General features: G+C 39.0%; 1 protein-coding gene across 2 annotated transcripts; it reads right to left on the reverse strand.

Moving 5' to 3' along the window:
- On the reverse strand, positions 1 to 26,002 carry LOC104244706 (uncharacterized). Of its 2 annotated transcripts, none has more exons than XM_009800180.2 (21): positions 25,699 to 26,002; positions 22,178 to 22,276; positions 21,907 to 22,058; positions 20,104 to 20,176; positions 19,437 to 19,559; positions 18,772 to 18,880; positions 18,278 to 18,357; positions 18,097 to 18,178; positions 16,722 to 16,861; positions 16,523 to 16,633; positions 16,279 to 16,395; positions 16,057 to 16,146; positions 14,828 to 14,881; positions 14,653 to 14,727; positions 14,365 to 14,440; positions 14,080 to 14,179; positions 2,625 to 2,694; positions 1,936 to 2,003; positions 1,459 to 1,565; positions 1,055 to 1,261; positions 1 to 663 (listed from the first exon to the last, which is right to left on the reverse strand). In XM_009800180.2, exons 1-21 carry the CDS (start codon positions 25,822 to 25,824, stop codon positions 308 to 310), a joined length of 2,415 nt encoding a protein of 804 aa, XP_009798482.1. In that variant the 5' UTR covers positions 25,825 to 26,002; the 3' UTR covers positions 1 to 307. The 2 variants fall into 2 exon arrangements, with proteins under 2 accessions (XP_009798482.1, XP_009798481.1); XM_009800179.2 differs by having other exon boundaries at positions 1,055 to 1,303.

Genomic DNA, 26,002 nt, shown 5'->3' on the forward strand with positions numbered 1-26,002 from the left:
TGACGAACAAGCGATATAGATTTAGTCGCCATCGGCGAAAGAAAATCACCAATCTTTCAACATTAATGCCGAAAAGTAATGACATCTATCTACAAAGAATTGATTACTTCTCTTACAAGAAGAAATTCAGTGTTTTGACCAGGGGCAAATTAGTACTAATCCCGTTGTCCTTGAGGAATCTAATGATACAACACATCTATAGAACTTTCAATCATATATTTCAGTCAGAAATTTAGCCGCCTGGGGGCAAAAAAAATTTACAGGATTACCTCAAATATGCTGCTGAGCCTAGTTTTACTTTTGTAACTTACATTCCAGATGATGTTCGGTTTACTCTTTGCGCACCCAATCTAGGAGCCGCAGGTTTGGTACCTCGGCCTCGCCCAATTGAGGGTCTTGCTGTGGCAGTTGGTACAGGAGCTGCAATAGCAGCCCAGGGGTCATTGTCATCAAGTGCTCCACTTCTTTTCACATTCAAAGGTTTTGCCGAAGGAGCTGGGGCTGCTATGGCAGCCCAAGGGTCGTCATCATCAACTGTTCTGTTTGCCCTCGAGTTTGATGGCTGAGAAGTTGCTCTTGGAGCAGGAGCAGCTACAGAACCCCACAAATCTTCATCATCATCTTTACTCATCTTAGAAGTGGTTTTACCCCTCAAACCAGTAACTGAAACAAACATTAAAGAAACGAAATTAGTTGATCTGACGATCAAATGACATGCTTCCAATTTCTTGTCTTTTATTTCCTTTTCTAGTTCCATCATTGTGGTTCTCTTCCTCCCTTTCCTTTTTATTTGGCAGGGGGAGGGGGTGATGGGTTCCCAGAATCAGTCAAAATTAAGTTTCCTGCGAGCAATCAGACAGAACCTACAATTAAAAATTGCAGCAGTCAAAATCCTCCCAGTCATACCCCCAGGGATTTTCGATTCTCACTCTATGTGGATACGCATGCGATTGCCTTTAGTTATACACGAACCAAGGAATTGAATCTTTCTAGAGATGTATATATTAGATGTAAGCTTTTGTTTGCACTCAAATTTACCAGGCATTATTACTACCTTGTGGTTTTGGTTGAGAGACAGGACGTCTTTGAGCAGCTTGAATATTTGCCAGAGAAGGAGATGGCTTTGGCTCTTCTTGTGGCTCAATGTCATCCCAACCATCTTTGTCACTGCCATTACCCTCATGAATTCCATTTTCAAGTTCTCCCCATCCATCAGTTGACGTTGGGGATACAGGTACAGGATGATCTGCCACATCTGCTCCTGCTCTTATATGGACTGGTGTTATACTCGAACTATATGCAACTATGTGATTTGTAGAATCAATATCAATAGCAATTCCAGAGACAAAGGCATCATCATAAGCATAAAACTCATTTTTGAAATAAGCAATGTGACAATAATCTCGGTTATCCACTAAGGGCAGTAGCATTATTAAAAGAAATTGGCAAGAGGCATACTTGAGCTAGCATCGGAAACTGCAGAAGCAACAAGCACACTAGCTGGAGCATTGGAACTCTGTTCTGAGGTTTTGCCACCTTTATGGGTCAGAGAGCTCATAGCCCAACTGCAGCAAAGCAATGAAGGCATACTATTGAAGAAGACAGGAAAGAAAAATGCAAACTGCATAATGGAAAAGGAAAACTGTACAGCTTATGTAACCATCACATTGAAATTCCACAATATTTCATTACATCGTCATTTCTAGTAGTAATTCTCGCTAAAAATTCACCAATGCACAATCAATGGCCTTCAAATTGCCATAATCACACAAAACGCTGGAATTACAAGTTAACATATTCTTTTGCCATAATTATATCCAAATTCAGGTGAATAAGCTTTAACATTTGATTGTTTCAGCTTGTGTATCCAAATCAGAGCTATGGTGGTCAAATGTTGAAATAGCAGCAAAATAACACATAAGAACAGAAGCATACCCAAGCAAACCTGCATTTCCAGGAATTGATGAAGTTCCCATGCTTGTGCTGGTATCTCCGGTGCTTGTCTGTATATGCCCAAAACAAAAATATTATACATGGTCAGGGGAAGGGAGGAGAAAGAGATTCACATATAAGTGAAAATGCAACAAAGAATCAGTGATGGGGCACTGATGGGAGGAGATATTGACTCCCATGAAAAGAACGAAATTCATACATATAGAAAACTCATGCAAGCCAGTAATATAGTTCTGGAATAGTCATAATAGCAGAAACATATGTTGATTTTACCCAGAAAGCCCACCAATGTGGTAAAAGGTTAGAGTTCAAGAGAAATAAACAAACATGAGTAAGTTGAACGTAAAAAAATATTTCTGAACAAACGAGAAAATTTTCACGCAGCTGAAGGCAGCCTAATGTCAAGGTTTATCCAGGTAAACTGCGAAAAGCTCCCCCACAAAAGGCAGAACGACACAGCCCGCTGAGCAGTTTATGACCACATGGATTAACAAGAAGAAGAAACTGTTGTTCTTCTGGATAAGAACAAGGGCAGTCTATGCCTGCTGAACAGTTCATGACTTCAAAGGGGAAATCTCTCACCATAACTTCATAGAAAGAAAGCTTTTAAACACAAGACTATAGTTAGAAAACATTATGTCCACAAAACAAAAATCAAGAAGAATATATACCTTATCATGGTGCTGCTTGACTATTTGCAAAAATTGGTCAACCGCTTGGAATGCTTTTGATCGGACATCGCTGTTTCATCAAAAAGGGAGCAGTGAAACCAGGAGTGTATGTGACAGATACACAGAACGAGTTGCAGAAATATTCAGAATGAGTCATTCGCTCAAACACAATAAAGGTTCAGAAAGTAAGATCAAGCAAATAAACATCAAATAATCTTCAATGCCATCTGGGCAGGGGAAAATAAATATTCCACGCAAATACTCCCTCCTCCCAATTTCTAGACACTTTCCAGTTTGCGACATTCCAAAAATGTTTGACAGCATTCCATCGATATTATTTGATCCAACTTTTAAGAATTCACATTAATAAGTGCATTAAAATACAACCCAACGGTGAAGGAACAGAACAGTTCAAGAAAAGTAGAGACTAACAGAAACGATAACAGAGAAGAAGGAAAATACGAAGAAGGAGAAGAGAAAGAGAAAAGGGAAGAAGATAATGAAGAAGGAGAGTTCCAAATCATCCCTATGCAAGAGAACGTCAGTGCAGCTTCTACAGAGGAAGATAAGGAGGACAACATCTCAGAAGACAACAACAAAATAATTCTGCATGTAGCAGATAACATCGGAACCATGGATTGGGCGATAGAAGATGCTGAACCACTCAATCAACAGAGTTTAGAGGAAGAAACAGACCTGGACTTCGAGGTATCCATCTGGGTTCGTCAGAATATTATTAAATTGAGCAAGGAATTTGGGGTAGATTTCAGTGGGTGTGAACGAGAAGCAATGGAGCTATTTATGAAAATAGATAGCAGGAGACAGTCCAGTAGAGGGAAAACAGCAACACAGTCCTACCAGACACCAAAGAGAAAGGGAGTCAAGGAATTAAAGGCCTTGGAACTAGGGAGTAACTTCAAAAGTAATGGTACTAGAAGCAGAGGGGGGTCCATATAGATGTCTAATTAATGATTGTAAATATCTTGTCATGGAATGTGAGGGGGTTGAATAGGGTGAGAAAAAGGAGTTTGATTAAAAGTTTGTTACTTGATTGGAAGGCAGGAATAGTGTGTCTACAAGAATCAAAAATAGAGGGGCATATCAGGGAATTAGTGAGGGAGTTATGGAGCAATAGATGGGTGAGATATGCTCAATTAGAAGCTAGTGGGACAAGAGGGGGAATTATAGTTATGTAGGATGGTAGAGAGTGGGAGGGGGAGGTGGTAAGAATTGGAGCTCATTCCATCACTTGTAAACTGTCAGGAATAACTCAGGAGTATACATTCCACATATCAGGAGTGTATGCCCCAAATGATAGAATAAAGAGGGAGGAAATCTGGTGGGAGTTGGCAGGGGTTAGAGGTCTATTCGAGGGACCTTGGGTGGTTTGCGGGGATTTCAATACAGTGAGGTTCCCTTCAGGGAAGAGAAACTGTTCCAGAATATCGAGAGCAATGATGGACTTTTCTAGCTTTATTGAAGATATGGAGCTGGTGGATATCCAATTAGCAGGTGGAGAACACACATGGAGGAAGGGAGATAGACATGTAACAGCAGCCAGATTGGACAGGTTTCTATTCTCAGCTGACTGGAATGAAAACTTCACCAACATAAAGCAACAACTGATGCAGAGTGTGTGTTCAGATCACAATCCTATAATGCTTCAATCAGGCTCCTGGGAACCAGTCAAGGCATATTTCAAGTTCGAGAATTGGTGGCTTCAAACTGATGGGTTCATGTGCGAAGTTGAAGAGTGGTGGAAGTCTTTCTCCTGTCGAGGAAGACCAGACTTTATTTTGGCTTATAAACTCAAAGCTTTAAAAGCAAAACTCAAAGAGTGGAGCAAATCAGTTGAGGGCAACCTAGCTGGGCAGAAAGCAAACATTCTTACTCAATTGGCAGATTTGGAGAAGGTACATGAACAAAGAGGTCTGAATGATGAGGAAATTCTATCTAAAACAACACTGTCCATGGAACTTAAGGAGATTGCAAATCGAGAGGAAGTAGCTTGGAGGCAGAGATCCCGGGCCTTGTGGTTGAAAGAGGGAGATAGAAACACAAAATTCTTCCACATAACAGCAAATGCACACAGGAGATACAATCATATTGACAAGCTGATGGTGGAAGGGGAAACTATGCAAGATCCAGAAGATATTAAGAGGGAGATCATCAGATTCTATAAGAATTTATAATTTATAGACTGAAGAAGAACAATGGAGGCCTTCAATAACTAGCAGGAACCAGCCAATGATCTCAACAGAAGACAATTCAATGCTACAGAGCCCATCTGAAGAACAGAAAATCTAGGACAGTGTGAGGGCATGTGCTGGTGACAAAGCACCTGGACCTGATGGATTCTCTATGGCATTTTTCAACAAGTGCTGGGAGGTAGTCAAGGATGATGTGATAGCAGCAGTACAGAATTTTCATAGCCAAGGTGTTTTTGAAAAAAGCATGAATGCCACTTTTGTGGCATTAATTCCAAAGAAGGTGGGGGCCAAAGAACTAAGAGACTTCAGGCCTATCAGTTTGATAGCAAGTATTTACAAGATAATCTCAAAGCTGCTAACGGAGAGACTTAAAAAGGTGATAAACAAACTGGTGGATTCACAACAAATGGCATTCATCAGGGGCAGACAGATCATGGATGCAGTCCTAATAGCTAAGGAATGCATTGACACAAGGAAAACAACCAAAGAGCCGGGGATGATATGCAAGCTGGATATCGAGAAAGCATATGATCGTCTGAATTGGGAATACCTTCTTAATACTCCAGGAAGGATGGACTTTGGAGGAAGATGGATTGGTTGGATAAGATATTGTATTTCAACAGTAAGCTTTTCAATTCTGATCAATAGGGCCCCAGTTGGTTTTTTTCAATCTCAAAGGGGGCTAAGACAAGGGGATCCTCTCTCTCCCTTTCTGTTCATTATTGCTATTGAAGGTCTAAATGACCTTTTAAAGGTAGCTCAAACAAATGAATGGATTAGAGGATTTAAAGTGAGTAGCAGAGCTAATAGCAATATGAGGATTTCACACTTGCAGTATGCTGATGATACATTAGTGTTGTGTGAAGCTGATAGGGAACAGGTAAAGATTCTGAGGGTGATTTTCATTCTTTTTGAAGCAATCTCTGGGCTTCACATTAACTGGCAGAAGAGCTTCATATATTCAGTTAATGAGGTGTCAGAAATCCAAGACTTCGCCAACATTCTGGGAGGGGCAGTAAGGGAGCTCCCAACTATTTATCTGGGGATGCCTCTGGGTGCAAAAAGCAAGGCAAAAGGCATATGGAATAATGTACTAGAGAAATGTGAGAAGAAATTAGCAAATTGGAAAAATCAATACCTGTCCATTGGGGGAAGACTGACTCTGATCAATTTTGTACTCGATGCCATGCCTACTTACATGATGTCCTTATTCCCAGCTCCAGTTTATGTAGTAAACAGAATTGATGCTATGAGAAGAAAATTTATGTGGGAAGGCAACAGTGAAAACAAGAAGTTCCATCCGGTGAAGTGGGAAGATCTGATCTCCAACAAAAGGGCAAGGGGTTTAGGAATAAAGAATTTAAGAGTGCAGAACCAATGCTTAATGATGAAGTGGCTATGGAAACTGGCGGCAGAGGATCAAACTTTGTGGATAGAGGTCATTAGGGAGAAATATGGAAATGAAGGCAATTGGACAACCAAATCAGTCAGAAGCCCATATGGTGTCAGCTTGTGGAGATCAATTAGAAACCTTTGGCCAAAAGTGATTAACAAATCAAAGTTCAAAGTAGGAAGTGGAAGTAAAATGTCTTTATGGAATGACAACTGGTTAGGACAAGGAACCCTGAAGGGTCTCTTCCCTGACATTCATGAAATAAATCAGCAACAACAAGCAGTTTTAGCAGAGGTTTGGACTGCCCAGGGATGGAATCTCACTTTTAGGAGAATGCTAAACGACTGGGAGATTGACAGATTGACCGAGTTCTATAGGGTCTTGGAACAATTCTCTGGAATCAATACAAACCAAGACCTTATCATGTGGCAAGGGAATGGGCAAGGAAAGTTCTCAGTTAGGAGTGCGTACAAAGAATACAACCTTGCAAACAATCAAATCGGATGTTGGCCATGGAAGATGATATGGAAAGTCAAAACTCCATACAAGGTCGCTTGCTTCACATGGTTATTGGCGAAAGGTGCAGTCCTAACACAAGATAACTTACAAAAAGAGGATTTCAACTGTGCTCTAGGTGTTACTTATGTGGGGAGCAGGCAGAGACAATCAACCATCTTTTTTTGCATTGCAAGTTCACTATTCAGATATGGAGGATCTTCGTTAGTCTAAGGGGAATCCCATGGGCAATGCCAGGAAGAATCCTTGATATTCTAACTAGCTGGAATAAAGAGGGATTTCTTTCGAGAGATAAAGAGAGATGGAGAATTGTCTTGGTCAGTATGGGAAGAGAGAAATCAAAGATGCTTTGAAGGACAGTGCAACAGCATCCAAAAGATAAAGATGAAATGTGTAGTTCTGTTTTATTTTTGGTGTAAAGGAAAACTTTTGGAAGATCATGAATCCATCTTAGATGCCCTAGGTTCATTGTAAGAAGAACTAGGAGGAATAGTGTCATTTTTTGTGTGTAGTTTTGTATGGACACTCAACTCTGTAATTATGGGTGACTTCACATTTTCAGTGAAGTCTTTATATTAATATACAAATTGTTACCTTCTCAAAAAAAAAATTATCTATTTAACTAATTACCTTTATATGTGATGTTTTCTTTATCAAATTAACTTTTCAATCATTATCCTAATAGCCTTAAACTAAGGAGAACTTCATTTATAGCCTATCGGGCAAAACAAATAGCATCCGGTAGCCCAAAATTTCAATATGCATTTTATAGCCCAAAAATAATTCTAGTGGCTAGCCAACAAACTATATATCTGCACCACATGCCTTCAAAGCTCTTCATCAATGGCCCTAGGTTTGTCCCTAGCCTACAACTCCAATGGGAAACCCTTTTCTCCAACAAATTCCAGCTCCGGTTTGTCAGCTTACAGGAAGCAGCAATCAAATCTTTTCTTTCCTTTGAGAAAAGTAGCTTCCTTTTCACAGCTCCAATTCTTACTTTCTCAATTTTCAATTAATCATAATGTGGATTTTCCTCTCTTTTCTTGTAGAAATGTAGGTGGCAGAGTCGGGCCCTATTTATCGTTAGTGGGTTAGATTCCGGCAAAAGTAATATTCAAGGTATCCCATAATCTCCGGCATAACAAGTTCATAGTAACAACAGTACACAAACAAACACAGGTTCACTGGAGAAATAATTTCCGGCCTGAAATGGTTTAGCCGGAAAACTTCACGGTCGTTGAAAAAGTTATATACCGGCCAGATCTGCCGAAATTCAAATTAGCAAGCAAACCATCTTTCAGATCTAGATTTTTATAATATCAAAATCCCCAAAACAGTAACTAAAACGAGAAGAAAGAGTCGCCAGATTTAATGGAGGGTCGCCGGTGTTTGAGTTTCCGTCCAGATCTAAAGCCAACGAGATCGAGCACAATGGGTTAGATTGACTGGGTTTTGATTTCAATTTCACGATAAAGTTCGGTTCTTCCATCCAAGATAAAGCGTCCCTTTTTATGTTTTTACAAAGGTGCAAGTCGTTGGGTTTCTACTTGGGTTCAATCTGATGGCTTTCCTTCTCTCCTTCTTCCTATTTATTTACCTTTTTATGTTTTTGAATCCACTAATAGAAAATCATTCTCAATTGTGTTATTTTGTCCAATGTAGAGATAGACCATGTATTACATTTTTAGACTGGAGAGCAAATTTTTTTTTTTGAATATTGGAAAGAAAATCTGTCACTATAAAAATACATACAAAATCTGTCACTATACAAAATACAAAAAATATACAAAATAGACTATCACTATACAAAAAATATACAAAATAGACTGTCACTATACAAAAAATATACAAAATAGACTATCACTATATAAAAAATATACAAATAGACTGTCACTATACAAAAAATATACAAAATAGATTGTCACTATACAAAAAATATATAAAATAAACCGTCACTATACAAAAAATATACAAAACAAATGTAACTATACAAAATAGATGAAACTATACAAAACATATACAAAAAAGACTGTCACTATACAAAAATACATGATACACTCCAAATACACAGTGTGCACACATTACACATACAAAATTGTATATAATTTATATACACTATGTTTACATATTAGAAAATACACATTATATACAATTTTGATACATTGTTCAGACAGATTATACATTCACGATACAAAATACATTTGGGGTACACAATATATACACTCTAAATACACAAGCACACTCGAGATAGGCTCAATATACACCAAGGATACACTGTCATACTAGGATACAATATTTATACATTGCAAAATAAATATTTATATATTGCGCCAGGCAGGGGTCGAACCCACGACCTTCAGCTTAGGAAACAGGCGCTCTATCCACTAAGCTACAGGTGCTTATGTTGTCATACTCATTCCTTTCGGCTACTATATGCAATACTTTTGGGCCGAAGGGCCATTTTTTGTAAGTAGGACAAAACATGGGCTATTAAAATTTTGAGGGGCTATAGAGGGTAGTTTTCCCTAAACTACCAGAATAATACAAAAGTCAAACTAATGGAACAGACGGAGTAGAAGAAATGGAAGAAGTTTTGAAGTCCCATCTGTAGATTCAGTTTGGCTTTGGCACTAGCACAGTAGCACAAGCTAGAGGCTTCACAAGGTAAACACAAGCTAAACTTTATTTTTGATAACCAATAAATCCATATTGTTCCAGGCTTCCAGCTTCAGAACTTGGTGGATAGTAAAACGGTCCTCTACTGCAAATGTCTTGTTTTCTTAAAGTTTTACCAATACGGCAATGTCTATAAGCATCACGACAGCCAAAGAACACATAATTGTGTCACCAATTTAGATTGGAGAACTGACTCAACCAGTCTAAACATGAATGTATCCACAAAGGATACAAGCAAAAGCAGCAATCCAATACCAATAACCTAAACCAAGGACTCCCATGAGTAAACATCCAAACTGAATACAAACTACAGAAACACATCCATGGAGTTCAAGCATATAGGCGTTCAAAGTAGTTCCTGGCATCAAAATCACTAATTCATAGCAAGCAAGACCAACAGAGAAGACAGCCAGGGACCATTGACATTTTAAACTGCTAGCTCGCTTACATTCCTAAATTTTAAGCATTAACCAAATTATTCTTTAACAACATCACAGAGTAAAAGGTTAACTTTTTTACTGCTTTGGAATCTTTTTTGATTGCCTTTTTCTGGTTTATGATATTTCTGACTGCGTATGCAGATGATACATGAATATAGTGTATGTGTGTGTGTAGATATAGTGTATGTGTCTCCTTTCTTGGTACATTTTATATTGTTGGGGCTATACCAGTGGTAGCGGTGATAGCTCCTTCTGGTTTTTGGGTCGTGATATTTTCTGTGTTTTCAGGAATTCTCGGAGTATTGGAGACAAGTTGGGCGCACGAGCACTGGCAAAGGAGAGCAACCTGGGCGAGTGTCAGCAAGGGTGGTAGGAAGTGGTGCGTGAGCGTACAACTACATCGAGCACAACAAATCAGCCACAGGTTTTGTTATCGGGAGTTGGTACCTCCTGTTTTACTGTTTCCCTTTTGGTGTTAGCTAAATTACTGTTACTTTACTTCGCAATAGTTAAACCTTTCAACTAGGATACTAGTTACCACGTGTTTCCTTCTAGTTTGATTTGTGTACGTTGTGCACTAGCGAGTCTTCTCTAGATTGTTGTAGGTGTAGTGGCTGCAGTCTGGGATGATAGAATAAGGGCATGTCCTCGGGTGGGGCAGAGTGTGGGGCTGGGTTCAGGGGGTGGGTCGGGTAGCAGGGGAGGTAGAGGGGGCAAGGGAGCCTATAGGTTGAGAATCGGGTCATGGAACATAGGTTCACTAACGAGTAAATCCATAGAGTTGGCGAAAATCCTGCAGAAGAGGAAGATTAATATAGCGTGTGTCCAGGAGACTAGGTGGGTCGGATCGAGGGCGAAAAACGTGGATGGGTATAAGTTGTGGTACTCTGGTGTCTTGAGGGGTAAGAATGGAGTGGGTATCCTGGTAGATAGCCATCTTAGGGAGTCCGTGGTAGAGGTCAGGCGGGTGAATGATAGGCTAATGACTATTAAGTTGGTGGTGGGTGAGGGTACTTTAAATGTCGTTAGCGCGTACGCACCACAAGCAGGCTTGGATGAGGATATTAAAAGGCACTTTTGGGAGGGGTTGGATGAGATTGTTCGTAGTATACCGCCTTCTGAGAGGTTATTCATAGGAGGAGATTTCAATGGCCATATTGGGTTATCTGCAGGTGGGTACACTGAGGTGCATGGCGGATTTGGTTTCGGAGAGCGGAACGGAGGGGGCATTGCGCTGTTGGACTTTGCCAAGGCTTTCGATCTAGTCATTGCAAACTCGAGTTTTACGAAGCGGGATGAACATTTGGTTACTTACCAAAGTTCGGTGGCGAAGACTCAGATTGACTATCTCCTCCTCAGGAGATGCGACAGAAGGTTGTGCGAGGACTGCAAGGTTATCCCAGGTGAGACCCTCTCAACGCAGCATAGGCTTTTGGTGATGGACATTTGTATTAGGATAAGGAGGAAGAAGAGGTCAGTACAAGGACGCCCCAGGATTAGGTGGGGCGCCTTAACTAAGGATAAAGCTAAAGAGTTGGAAGGAAGGTTATCGGCAATGGGAGCTTGGAGAAGTAGTGGGGACGCAAACACAATGTGGTCGACGACGGCAGACTGTATAAGAAAGGCGGCGAGAGAGGTGTTAGGGATATCTACGGGCCACAATGGTGGCCACAAAGGAGATTGGTGGTGGAATGCAGTTGTCCAAGGTAAAGTGGAAGCAAAGAAGGCGGCTTACCTGCGGTTAGTAGGGAGCACTGACGAGGAGGAGAAGAGAGAGAACAGTCAAAGGTATAAGGTAGCTAGGAAGGAGGCGAAGATGGCAGTGACGGAGGCTAAGACGACAGCTTTTGCTCGTCTGTATGAGGAACTAAGGAACAAAGGTGGGGAGAAGAAGTTATTCCGACTCGCTAAGGCGAGAGAGAGGACAACTCGGGATCTGGACCAAGTGAGGTGCATAAAAGATGATGACGGCAAAGTTTTGATGGGAGATGACCAGATTAAGAGGAGGTGGCAGACCTACTTTCATAAACTTCTAAGTGAAAAAGGGGATCAGGATATTATACTTGGGGAATCGAGGAATGCCGACAGTCACCATGAATTAAGTAATTGTAGGGACATTGAGATCGATGAAGTCATGGAGGCAATGCGTAAGATGAGAAGGGGCAGAGCTACCGGGCCAGACGAAATTCCGGTTGAACTGTGGAGGTGTGTGGGTAGAGCAGGCTTGGAATGGCTTACTGCATTGTTTAGTGTTATATTCAAGACTAATAGAATGCCTGAAGAGTGGAGGTGGAGTACAATGGTCCCGTTGTATAAGAACAAAGGTGATGTCCAGAGCTGTAACAACTATAGGGGCATCAAATTACTAAGTCATACCATGAAAGTTTGGGAGAGAGTGGTAGAAATGAGAGTGCGAAGGACGGTGTCTATTTCAGACAACCAGTTCGGGTTCATGCCGGGACGATCTACCACAGAAGCTATCCACCTTATTAGGAGGATGGTGGAACAGTACAGAGATAAGAAGAAGGATCTCCACATGGTGTTTATTGATCTGGAGAAAGCGTACGATAAGGTTCCTAGGAAGGTCTTATGGAGCTGCTTAGAGGATAAAGGGGTCCCGAGTAACTATATTAGGGTGATTAAAGACATGTATGATGGAGCTAAGACTCGGGTTAGGACAGTAGGAGGCGACTCTGAACACTTTCCAGTTATTACGGGGTTGCACCAAGGGTCTGCGCTCAGCCCATTCCTATTTGCCCTGGTGATGGATGCACTGACTCATCATATTCAAGGGGAGGTTCCATGGTGCATGCTATTTGCTGATGACATTATTCTAATTGACGAGACAAGAGGCGGCGTCAACGAGAGGCTAGAGATTTGGAGACATGCTCTTGAGTCTAAAGGTTTCAAGTTGAGTAGGACGAAGACGGAATACCTCGAGTGCAAATTTGGAGTTGAGCCGACGGAAGCGGGAGTTGAAGTGAGGCTTGACTCTCAAGTCATTCCCAAGAGAGGTAGTTTCAAGTACCTTGGACCAGTTATTCAGGGGATCGGGGAGATTGACGAGGATGTCACACACCGTATAGGGGTGGGGTGGATGAAGTGGAGGTTAGCGTCGGGAGTCTTGTGTGACAAGAAAGTGCCACCGTTACTAAAAGGTAAGTTTTATAGAGCAGTGGTTAGGCCTGCCATGTTATATGGAACTGAATGTTGGCCGGTAAAGAACTCACACATCCAGAAGATGAAAGTAGCAGAGATGAGGATGTTGAGGTGGATGTGCGGGCATACAAGGATGGATAAGATTAGGAATGAAGATATTCGAGAGAAGGTGGGTGTGGCCCCCATGGAGGACAAGATGCGGGAAGTAAGACTCAGATGGTTCGGGCACATTCAGAGGAGGAGCACTGATGCACCGGTGAGGAGGTGTGAGCGACTGGCTGTAGTGGGCACGCGGAGAGGTAGAGGAAGACCTAAGAAGTATTGGGGAGAGGTGATCAGACAGGACATGGCGCGACTTAGGATTACTGAGGACATGGCCCTTGATAGGGAATTATGGAGGTCGAGCATTAAGGTTGTAGGTTAGGGGAGAGTGTGAATATTTCTACAGCACAATAGAGTGAGACTATCCAGTTAGGAGTTAGACTAGGAATGTCATTGGTCGTCTATTGATGCAGGGCTTTACCTTCTAGTTGTACTATACCAGCCATCTATTTCGTATTTCGTATTTCGTATTCTGTATTTCATATCTCTTATATATTGTTGTTATTTTTATTATGCATTTTTATGGTACTAATATATCATCTCCTATTGCTTTTTTTGAGCCGAGGGTCTCCTGGAAACAGCCTCTCTACCCTTCGGGGTAGGGGTAAGGTCTGCGTACATATTACCCTCCCCAGACCCCACTTGTGGGATTATACTGGGTCGTTGTTGTTGTTGTTGTATTTAACTACTTTTAAGCATAGTTACATTTTGATATATGAGAGCAATTTCTGACATCTTTTGATATATGAAAGCAACCTCTGACATCTCAAGAAAGTAAGAATAATTCATATTTAGACCCAGCAAAATAACTCCATTGTCAGGAAAAGGGAAGAGTTTCATAAATATTTTTCCTTAACAGTACGTGCTAAAATAATCTGGAAGAGAAGTGCTAAAGTAATGTAGTATAAACATAAGGATTAAGAAAACAGCAAATGTAAACTACTAATACAGAAGGATACCTGTCTGGATCAATGGTAAGTACGACAATATTAGGTAAAATTCTAGTTGCAATCTCAATCACGTCATAATAAGAACTAGTAGCACTCAACGCCATGACACCTGCCACAGAATATTTACATTCATTAATGTGAATAGAGGAAAGGAGGAATACAAATGGCAATCAAAGTTAAAGAAGTTCGTCGCAAGACCAACAAAAGTTCTCACTGAAAAATATCAACTCAAGAAGATTCATTCAGCTAATCAATATGAAGGCAAATGCAAAAAAAAAAAATGTATGTTCCTACCTGCTCCTCGAGCAGGTGAAAATGTATCACGCAAGGCACGAACGGTGAACGCATTTATTAGAACTCTTTTCCTCGTCTACACACAAAAGAACAATCAATTGCCATCACAACGGAAAAGAGGCCTTGGAAAAGTATTAAAATGGAACTGTAATAGAATCTGCCCATTAATGTTTTCTTTACACATAACAAGAATTATCAATACAAAGCAAACCCCTTAGACATTTGAAAAAATCTATTCACTTATATGAATTCTGCACTTGTATGAGAATCAAACAAGCAGCTTCTTACCCCCTCATTGAGGTAACTGGCTATGTTTCCAAGCAATATGGTAGTGTTTGTTCTAATTGCTGGTTCTTCATCAACCTAAATGAACAACAAATAGAAGAACAAGAAACTATGAGGCAAAGAAATTAAACTAGCACAAAAAAAAAATACGTAGTAGTTTTGCACCTAAGATGCATACCTGCAGCTTGGAAAGATACTTCAACAAAGACCCAGATATAGTGCGATGTGACAGCTGCAATGAAAATTGAAAGGAACAACATTAGTTTGAAAGATCCTAGGAAATAACACAAGATGCAGTTGCTTATAACTGGTAAAGCATGAAGATTTTAAAAACAACAACATATCCGTGTCAGATACCATCTGGTAGATCAAGTGTTGGACATGTGCTAGAAACACATTGACCAACTTCTGAGTTGTTTTTGTTGTAACTACAATTAACATGTTTTAAAAATGACCTTTTTCCTTCAATGCAAGGACGACATAACATATGATCATTTTAGGTTTGTAAAGGATGGATACAAATTTAGAGAAGAAAGAAGCATAGGTTAACAGATGGAAGAAGTGTGTCATGCAATATTGATTGTTTATTATGCAACATGCATGTTATATGCCGATATCACATCTTCTTTTACCCGAATTCACATTTTTTAATCCAGAACTAATTGTAGTACACAGTCCAATAACCATTCTAAAGATCATCAACATCTTACTTCTTTTGTGGCACTCCACAAAGGCGGATCTAGGATTTAAGTTATATCATGTATGGGTTCAACCTTTAAGATTTTTAGCATTGAACCCATTGTATAATTAAAGTTACGTGTCCATATTACTATTTAATGCATTATTAGTGAATTTTTATATATAAATATGCTCCGCCTCAAAAGTACTAGGTTCAGTTGAACTCGGTGCCGATATATTGCATCCCCCTCTGGCACTCCATATAGGTAGTGCTTTTCTTTCATTTTTCTTTATAATGGAGAGATCCCCGTAGCTAGTGGTGCAAGGTTCGAAACTCAGTGGATAATTGACCCCTGCCTCTACCTTCTCCACTATAATACCAGGTTTTTGTCTGTAGGTTCGAACCCGTGACAGGCGCCTACCCAGACATCACGCCCTGCGCTCTAGACCAAAGACCTGGGGCATAGGTAGTGCTGGTAGATGACCAATTACTGTATAGATATTTAGAGTGGCATGTGGATGCTTAGAATCAAGAAATACTGATTGCCCAGACGAAAACTACCTTGAGGAAAGTGTCAAGTTATCAAGCAAATAAATGCTTCAGTTCAGGTACCCAGTTATGTGTTAACATTTAGTTCTGACCCATTTGTAAAACTTATCCCAAAAGTTGAAAAGTTACCAGCAATTTGAAATAACAAAAAAAGGACATATATTAGAGAACACACATACCTTAGGAGCTAACACAAGCATAGATTTAAGCGTCAACTCCCGAAGAAATGAAGATGTGTCAGAGAACCCAGTAGCCACATGAGCATACACCTGATCAAAAGTATTATCAGCCATGCCCACGATGTAAGTGCAAGAGGTTTTTTGCCTCTTGGACATGTGCTTCAAAAAGGGTAATTGTGTGCTCGAAATGTATCAACAAAAATGCATTCACTAGTCCCATACCTGCTCATCAACGATTTGTGAAGATAATGACTCCCCGTACTGATCAATGTGCTGCAGTAGACTGACTCGGATAGCGCGATCATTGGCAGCAAAGAGTTTTACAATAGTTGGCAGCACCTATATTAGAGGCATAGCATTGATATGTAAGTCAAAAGAAAACCCGCGAGAGAAGATGTGATCATTTTGCTGGATGAAGAAAATACTTAATATCAGGAAGGAATGGGAGAGAAGGAAAGTGTTCAACCTTGATAGTAAACTCTTCATTCGAAAGCCAAGAACCCATTTTTAACAATGCCGTTAAAGCAGGTGCAGCAGCTGAACCAAATTCTAATGCAGAAGCTAGCAAAGGAAGCAACTGCAACAAGACATTGTTTGATTTGCTTTCATTTCACACACGTCACATTGAACCAAAATGTATCGTGCTAGAAAAAAATTGGGAATACCTTCTTCAGCACAATTTCACGCGGAAGTTGCTCTGCAAGATTCGGAAGCTTACGGAAGAAAGTGTCTTTTTCAACACTGTCTTTGAGATTAAGAATTTCCATGAACTGTATGGTCTCCAATAACTTATTTTGGAAATATTCTGCCGATGTATGATTAGCAACATTAGAAGAGATCCAGCATGTGAATGATACATTAGAGAGAGCAGAGTAATGATAAGACTTCCAGGAAGATACATATAAGAAAGAAACAAGACTTGGGATAAACCCAGAGGGATAACTACAAAAGCATACCAGATGAGCAAAAGCAAATTTTGTTCACATGCTGAATGAACAATTGTATTGAAAAACCAGCAAATTAAGAGGATCATAGGCATAGAAAATATTGTTCACATGATGAATGAATAGTGGAAGCACCAGCTGATTAAGAGGTATAACACAGGCATAAGAAGCTGAACTTCAGTAAAACAACTCAAATAAAACTAATCTGATTCAGCTAGACTAAAGTCCAAAAGAAAATACAATAGAGTTCAGAGACTTATCTAAAAAGAGGAAACAGAATAGGGTTCAGAGAAGAAATTAAAACTCGAGGAATAGACAAAACATGGAAGATAAGATACAACACACACAGACCAGGAGAGATATATACATTTAAGCAAATGTGTAAGCAGAAATTCCACGTTCATTTAGCTATCTCCACTGGCTATAAAGATTTACAACAAAAAGTCTCTGTCAGAAGGTCAGTAGGCTAAACCAAAATTGACGCGAAATTAAAAAGGAATAGGTGACATGATCAACTTTGTCAATGATAGATATTAATTAAAGGTTAAGACCATACCATGACTACCACGTAATAAAATCTCCACATTACTCTTTAAGCATGAAAACAACACAACAAATACAGCTGCTGTTTCATGTGAGCTATGCAGAATAAGTTGACCTTTTCTTCATACGTAGTGGAGGGTAGGGAGTTAGAAAAAATCACAACAGACTGCAAATACTACATTCTACCTCCTGACAACTTTGATTGACAGATTAACCAAAAGTGATCGCTAGCCATTTCCTGATTTCTAGAATGATAAACCCACTTCAATGTGAGTCTCTGATGGGAAGCATTAACTCAGAAGCAAGTCAAAGCAAAGTATCAGACGTATCTAGAGCTAACATCCGCAGTTAGAAAAACTTAACCCAGACCAGCACAGCAATTATATTGCATGTAACATATATTGATGCAAATAGAGCAATCATCACATCCATTGGTAAAAATAATAATTAACAATACAGCAAGTTAGAGTTAATAGTGATACCATGTAAGCAGTTCAGAGAGTTAAAGAAGGAAATTTAAACACCAAACTCAAATCAAAACAAGGATAATTACCACCATTCTCCAGAAGTTTTGATGAATTCAATCTGCGAGCAGGCATAGAACTTAAGAGACGTTGATAATCTGGAAGTAGAGACTGTGAGACAGGAACATAAGCCAATTGTGACCGGATACAAGAATATAACAAGAAGAGTTAAGAGAATACAAATGAAAACCAGAAACTTAGCAGCAATACCTTTGGAATGGACGCAGTATTCCGCAGCTCCTCTGTTTTGCTCAACTTTGTACAAGAGAAGAGTTCATAGATAAGACAGCCTAACAATACCCCCGGAGCAAAAGATTAGTTCATGGTGGAAGAAAAAAATTTAAGAACCTATGCAGCATTTCAAAAACTAGCCAAAAAGCTGACATCCATTTGCATCGAAAAATTGTGACCCCCCCCCCCCCCGAAAAATAAAAAGTAAACAAAAACTCAAAACGCATCGCAACAACGATCTGAAAAAGGGTATGGAATTTAGTCATTAACCAAGAAAAGGTTGATAGTCTGAGTGCTTTCTAGTTTTAAATGAAAAGGCCAGTAAAATGAACAGGCCACTGGCCACCACAACAATGTTTAAAATTTAAATGCCCATATGTGAAACCTAAGTGTAGAAATATAAACTAATGACTTGTCCAATTAAAGAAGATATCTAGCTTGCACGATCTGAAACCAAAGATACAGAGACTAACCCAAACCCCAAGAATCTATAGCCCAAGGAGGAGATTTTCTGATAGACGTCCAATCAGACTTGAGCATCTCCATGGGTTTGTACTGTGCATCAATAAGCCAATCATATTGCTGAAAACAAAAACAAAAGGTAAAAAAATAAATGAATAAATAAATAAAGGCCAATCACTGAGCTGCATTGGCAAAGAGGAGAGGAAATAGCAATAACTCATCAGGCACTGCAGAACAGATGATGCTGTGACAAATTGTATAAGATAGTCTAGTTCACCCAGCAAAAACGAAACAATAAAAGAAGAAGAAAGAACAACCCAGTTATATTTTAAGCACTAAATATAGCATAACACAAAATTTTCAACATAACAGCACAATTTTTTTTAAGTCATAAATGTTACAGCACAACTTGGTCAATAAGAATCAATGCAACTGAAGAAAACTGCAAAGTAAAATAAACTACTATTCTTCAGCTAAGAGGAAACTAGAAAAGGATATTCATATTTAAGGATAATTAGTTCATTATGTACTTCGCTTGAACAGAAGAAAGTAAGTAGCCAACAAGTAGCAGGGTCTAGAAAGAACACTTGTTATTCTGTTCAGAATTTAAATTGAGATAATATGATATGAAAACTTAAAAAGAACTCCACTAATTAAATCCTGAATCAGAGTTTACCAGCATTGGTCCAACAGAAGACTCATTATTCCCATCAAACTCAGAAAGAACGTCAAAGGCATGCAACTTCCAGTCTAGAGTTTGAGTAACGACGACACTAGCCACGCAAACATTGCCATGAACCTGCAAGAGTAAAGCACACGTTGAAACAATCCATCAAACACAAGAGTAATCAGGTAGAGTTTGCTTTTATTTGGGGGGGAGGGGTTGACAGGCTCTGGGAGACTGGGAGACACCAAGGACCAAGGGTGGAGATTGAGGCATGGCTTACCCCAGCTTTTCAATTTTTTTAACATTTGGTCTCTAAAAGTCTAAGTCTTTTGATAATATTCCTTGAGAAAATACCCTAGCACCAAAAAATAATTGAAAATTTTCCTGTAAAGTTTCCCTTCCTCCAATTACAGTACAAGCTGGCCCCTCTTCCAATATCCAGGTTCTGCCATGTCCAAGGACTAAATTATAAAGCTTAAGGATACATCTAAACATCTAATGTACAGAGCCTCTGCAGTTCACCCATTTCAATATTCAGATGCATCAATAAACAAACCTATGGAGCAATATCATATTCAGCCAAATAGTCAAAACTTCCAAATCACTTCCAGAGAACATTGGTACATGTGATCCTTCAACAGGGAAAGCAAATCAATTCCATTAGATATTGACTTACAAGTTTACAGTCATTATTCAAGAAGCTAACAGCTTTGGCTATTCGATGCAATCCCCATGCGTAATACTCATCTCTGTCACATCAAATGAGATGCATTAAACAGACGTCAAAAGTAAATAGCATGTTGAAGAGATATGGGGATTACAGTGGTATCCTAGACGCCAATGTATCTACAAGATCAAAATCTGAAGGCATAACAACACACAAGCACACAACTAAACAGCCAACCAATCAGCAGTCTGTCTCAGTTACAGCTAATCACAAAAAGTGCCGCAATACCATGGTAATTAATAATATCAATTGAGATGAACCCTTCAAAAGTTGATTTGTTTAACATCATTTGACCTCAATTCACCAAAATTAAAATAACTCAAACCAAAATCAGATTAAAAAGATAGTAACATGTCCAAAGATTTTTTTTTTCTTCTGATAACTGAGAAATCTCGAGCCAATCGCGCAAGGTTCTGGGCAGTGGATAATGGGCCTGCCCCTCCACCCTTCTCCACTTTAATATCAGGCTTTTTATCTATGGCAGGGTTTGAACCCGTGACGTGTGCCTAACCGACACATCACATGTTGCGCCCTTACCACTAGACTAAGCCCCCGTGGCAGATACCCCTTTTTTAGTCTGAATACCTAATTCACTTAAAATAATTTTTCAAGTTTAAAGAAAATGACAAACTACTTCTTCCCCTTTCCTTTTGGCTTTCCCATAAATGAGTAAAGTTTGTGGACCCCATAACTTCCCCAATCTAACAATAAAGAGTATGTATTTTTAAGTATTGACTCGATAATCTTAGCGCTAGATCTCTGATTTTAATATAAATACTATCTTACCAGTTCCAAAAATAAGATTAAAGAACGGATAGAGCAGGTAATATTTTTTGTAAATGTTAAAACAAATCTATTTTGCAAATACTATTGTAATTGTTAATACAAATCTCTTTTGTGACTCATTGGGTCTTGCATCTCTCGGTATAATTATTTTGCACGCCTCTTTTTTTTTGGAGGAAGTAATGTAACCACAAAAGAACAAAATACAAGAGTGCATTGTATGCCCCAATACAATGTCTCAATCTAGAACAAGAGAGCTAACAAATTCCAAAAAATGGTCGGTACTAATTACTGGGGATAACCTTGTTGCATGCTCAGGTTGAATCACCTCCTTCTATGCCATAGAGTTCACAACATTCATGAATCATGAGCAAAACGTACAACCAACATGCACAACCACAAAAACAAGAAGCCACTTCAACTTTTCATGATATTTTGATTTCCAGGGCCATAAGAAGAAGAATGATAAAACTATATAAAAACACATGGGTGAGCTAATATGATAACCGCAAGTTGCAAAAAAACTTCCACTCCCTAGCATCCTTGCATAAATCGAATAAAATCCAGTACAATATTTTAACCAAAACAAAGGGAACTTCACAACAACAAAAAAGGGAACTTTTAGCACTTCTTAAAACCGCCTGACAAACAATTTTGTGGGTCAACATCTCAACCATTCTTTTACATAGAAAATGTAACCTTGGTCAAAGAGGAGAAGCAACAACTTCTCAGAAAAATACCACTAGATACATGATTTTCAGTCTAAAACCACATTCATTCCTCATGAATCTGGGTTAGATGCCAAATAAAAGAATATAGATTCCAGTTATAGGCAATAAGCACATAACATCATATATTCTGATAAGTTGCTGTCACGGAACTACCATATTTCCCCATTATTAGAACACAGAGTCAGGCAATCAAGCATCGGAATCGTAGAGTGGAAAAGAGGCCAAAGTACATTCATACCTCTGGGTACCTTTTAATCCTAATTCCTTTAGCTTCTCCGAGAGTGGCATGACAGGTTCAGTAACAATATAGATGGTAACCTTGGTAGTAGAACCATCAAAATTTTCTGCTTCGGTGCTGTGAAGAAATGACAAAATATTTGGATGCCTAACCTGAAAAGAAGAACAACTGGCATTTAGAAGAACTCTGATGAAAGGGAAGAGAGTACTCCAAATACAAGAGAATGCAAAGTCTAATTGTACTCCCAATATACAACCAATAATTAGCTTACAGTGCGAAGTCGCTTGACTCCATTTCGGCCAGCAGCTAAATGTCCATCGTTTGCATTACTCCCCGTAAGTGCAAATATTGAGACAGGAGTGCCATCATCCTGTTATAAGAGCAAAGATCAACTTCCCTATTTGCATGCAGAAGAGGATGACATTCATTTTTTTCTTTTTTGGGATAAGCATAAAAGCATTTTATATGCTACCATTTCATTAAGGCATTTAGGCAGAAGGAATCTCACGGGTCACAATTCCATCACATAAGGATTTATCATTCATGGCCAAGCAACATGTATTGATCCATACAGACTTAGTCGAAATAGAACATATTGGAAGTAACTTTTCAAGAAAATAAAATAAAATAGAACACATTAGAAGCAAAAGATTCATATAGGCGATATCAACTAATTGAGATAAGGCTTAATCATGGTACACCTACTTTCGGTCCAGTTTTTGCTAGGAATTTTTAGTCTGTTTAGAGAAGGTATGCCAATAGAAATCTAAGAGAAACTCTTGAAATAGAGAAACCTAAACTATTGCAGATTGAAATGAAGCGGGTACAAATGGGAGTGGAATGGATAGTGAGGATTCGTATATCCAATTCCAACTAGCTTGGGGTTGAGGCACAGTTATTGTTGATGTTATAAAGCATCAAGGATTATGTTGCGTAAACACCCTTTCTTATGGAGCTCACTCACTAAGCTGTTATCCTTCGGCTCCTCCTCTCTTTCTTTTTTTACCTTTACTTCTGAATGGAACAGGGAAAGAGACTGACGTGTTTATTCCAGAGAATTTCATAAGAATAATCAAAATAATATCATCCAATCTTCCATTAAAAAATTGTAATATGGTAGAGAAGTATTGTTTATGATTAAAGTGAAAACCTTTTTTTTTATTGTTCCTCGATATGATCCATTTAACAAAGGATCATACACTTTAGGTACGTATTCTTTTTTAGTACCATCATTACACAATCTAGTTCCTGAGATATTATAAAATGAAATTGTGATCTGTTTCTAGTGGGGTACATGAAAGAAATAGATTAATTAGTAGATTGTGTCTCACGCATATATCTTTAATAATTCATATCATATTAAAAAAAAGGCCATAAACAAAAGAAAAAATTGAAAATTATTGTAGTAAGAAGTGATACCCACCCAGCATCAGCATAGATTCTTTCTAAAAACTATGAGAATTCACTTCTGAAAATTTCATTTCCAGATAAGAGGCTTTATTCGTGGACCATTTTGAGAGAAATAATTTTCCTGTGGATTATGTATCGTTGCAGTAATGAAACATCTATTAGCTGGATCCTAGTATTGGATAAAATCAAGAAAAAGAAAATACAGGCGGACCAAATGATTAAGAATTATTTTTCCCTGCACACCTTTGTTTCATGCATAAAACTGCAGAATGAACATATTTGGAGATTTTAAAGGCCACGTTATAAAGCCTCTCTTGTGTCGTCCTATAACTGTTAAAAAAAACTACACGCAAGAATATTTCAAGCCCATGATGACAGTAATTAGTAACTAAATCAGTAATCATCCAAAATTCACTTATGTCTCATTGAATTTATCAGAGCACCAAACTTCAAGAAAAGTTGGGGAGATGAGATTACCGAATAAGAAACAAAACGTCATCTTTTTAACTGTATGCGTGAGTTTCATGTAATTTGGAAGAAATGTTACTCTGAAAAGTAAGAAATGGATAAGGAACAGGTAATGTGCCATCTCACTAGATACAGACCCGATGCATCACTTTCCTTTGACCTCCAAGGACTTCAACAAACCATCTTAGAAGACATGTTCAGATCAAAATGGCAGCGAAATAATTTAATCATTGATGAGAAAGTTAAAATATCCCCAATGGTTAGGCATCAATACATCCACCAAAGGCTCCATAAAGAAAACGGCCAACATCGCAGCAACGACTAATGGACAGTGTACCAGTAAGAGTGTACAATCTAGCCTAATGTAGAAGAGAAGCTACTCATTTTGCCCTGTCTTAAGACATTTATCGTCACATCTCTCAAAATTTTCAGTTGAAGAACTTTAATGCCTTAACAATAAAAACGTTTCTTTCTCAAGATAGGCAGGCAAGGAAGGCCAATTCTCTCGTGGTCTCTGGTTGGTCCTAAGTGATCTAAAAGGAGTTCACCAACGGCCATGAAAGCTTCCTATCAAATATGCGCGAATGAGGAATATCGATCGAGATTTTTTTTTTAATGGCTTAGAAATCTATCTAGGGCCAACGCTTAGGACCAATCAGCAGCCTTCAAAACTCGAGGACAATGGGCCACCCCTCCTTTTCCACTTAAATACCAGGCTTAGTTCGCATTGCGCAGGGCTCGAATTTGACCTAAGTCACAAGTCCCTCAACCTTTGCCACTTGAACTATCGATCTAGATATTATCTTCAAATAGTTACTATATAATCAAGGTTAAACCAAAATTTTCTATATTTTCTTTTTTCTTAAGCCTGTGACATGAGATGACAGGGTGTGCCAAAAACATTATTCGTACCTAAATTTGGAAAAAAATATGAAAATTGACTAGAAATCTCAAATTCAATTCCAAGGCTGGAGTTCCCAAGTGGAGCCATTTTTCGTACAAATTCTTTATTTCAATTTTTTTGGGGGGGGATAAATAGGTTGAAGAAATTCTTATGCATTAGGAAGCTAAAAGGAACCCTCAACATTTCCTAGAGTACATACCATGCTAGCAGAGAAAACAGCAGAAGATCTAGAACTGAGTCAATTTCACAAGTCATAAGTGTACCATTTGGAATGGTAATCATTCCATCACTTGAGTTACATGGATGAATATGATCTTCAAAAAGAGCAAGCACCGGAAACTATCCCCAAAAACTGTCTACACAAATAGAATTGGGCATCTAATGATGCATGAGACCACATAAGTGGCTTGAAGATACTATCAAGTGCTTTGCAATATGATCATGTGTTTTTTCTTCATAAAACAGCTTAAAGAAGATCTCTCAGTCAGACTTGTTTATCACAAGTGTAAGACAGTTTTCAGCAATCAGATAATGCACTTGAGCAAAATGCAATTCAAGAGATGTCCAAGTGAAAACCAGAATAGATCTACCCAACTAGCTGTGCCACCCTGAGTATAGTGGGATAGTGCCTTTTTAATTTTTTATCATGAATCAATCCAGCAGCTAAGCTGTAACTCCTAAGAACTAGCAAAGTGACAGCAATAGATCATAAGTATACTCCTAAATTCTGCCTCAAAGATCTCCTACATTGCATAATTTAAAATTCCTATGCATTCGTAGTCTTCATCATACGATCCATTATGTAAAACAAAATTAATCTTTTCTTAAGCATGTTCAGAAGTAGACGTGATAAATTCCACAATTAAAACTCTAACACTTGCGGAAGGGCAACGCACTGATAATAGGAAACTGATAATAAAACATCAAACCAAAGCAATTTTCAGCTCGGATAAATGAAAATGAGATAAGATAACTGCATAATTGAGTAGAGGAAAACGGAGAGAACTAACCTTGGAGGTGCCACGGTAGTGAACCCAAGATCCCCAAGCAGAGGAATAAGGTTTGCCGATGTTGTAAGGCAGATCCTTGAGTCCCGTTCCAGATCCGCCGACGACGCCTTTCAAAAACTTGAACATCCTCTTAACTTCCGATGAAACGCACCGATCTCCGATCGAGGAAAGAGGGAGACGGGGCCGGTAAACAAGCGAGGATTGATATGCTGGTTTTTGGAGAGATTTTGTGCAGCGAAGGAACTGAAAAAGTGAAAATTGATATGCTTGATTCCGTGCTCCGTGGGTCTATGGCAGCCTGTGG

This window comes from Nicotiana sylvestris, chromosome 3 (assembly GCF_000393655.2).
Source record: "Nicotiana sylvestris chromosome 3, ASM39365v2, whole genome shotgun sequence".
Taxonomy (NCBI): Eukaryota; Viridiplantae; Streptophyta; class Magnoliopsida; order Solanales; family Solanaceae; genus Nicotiana; species Nicotiana sylvestris.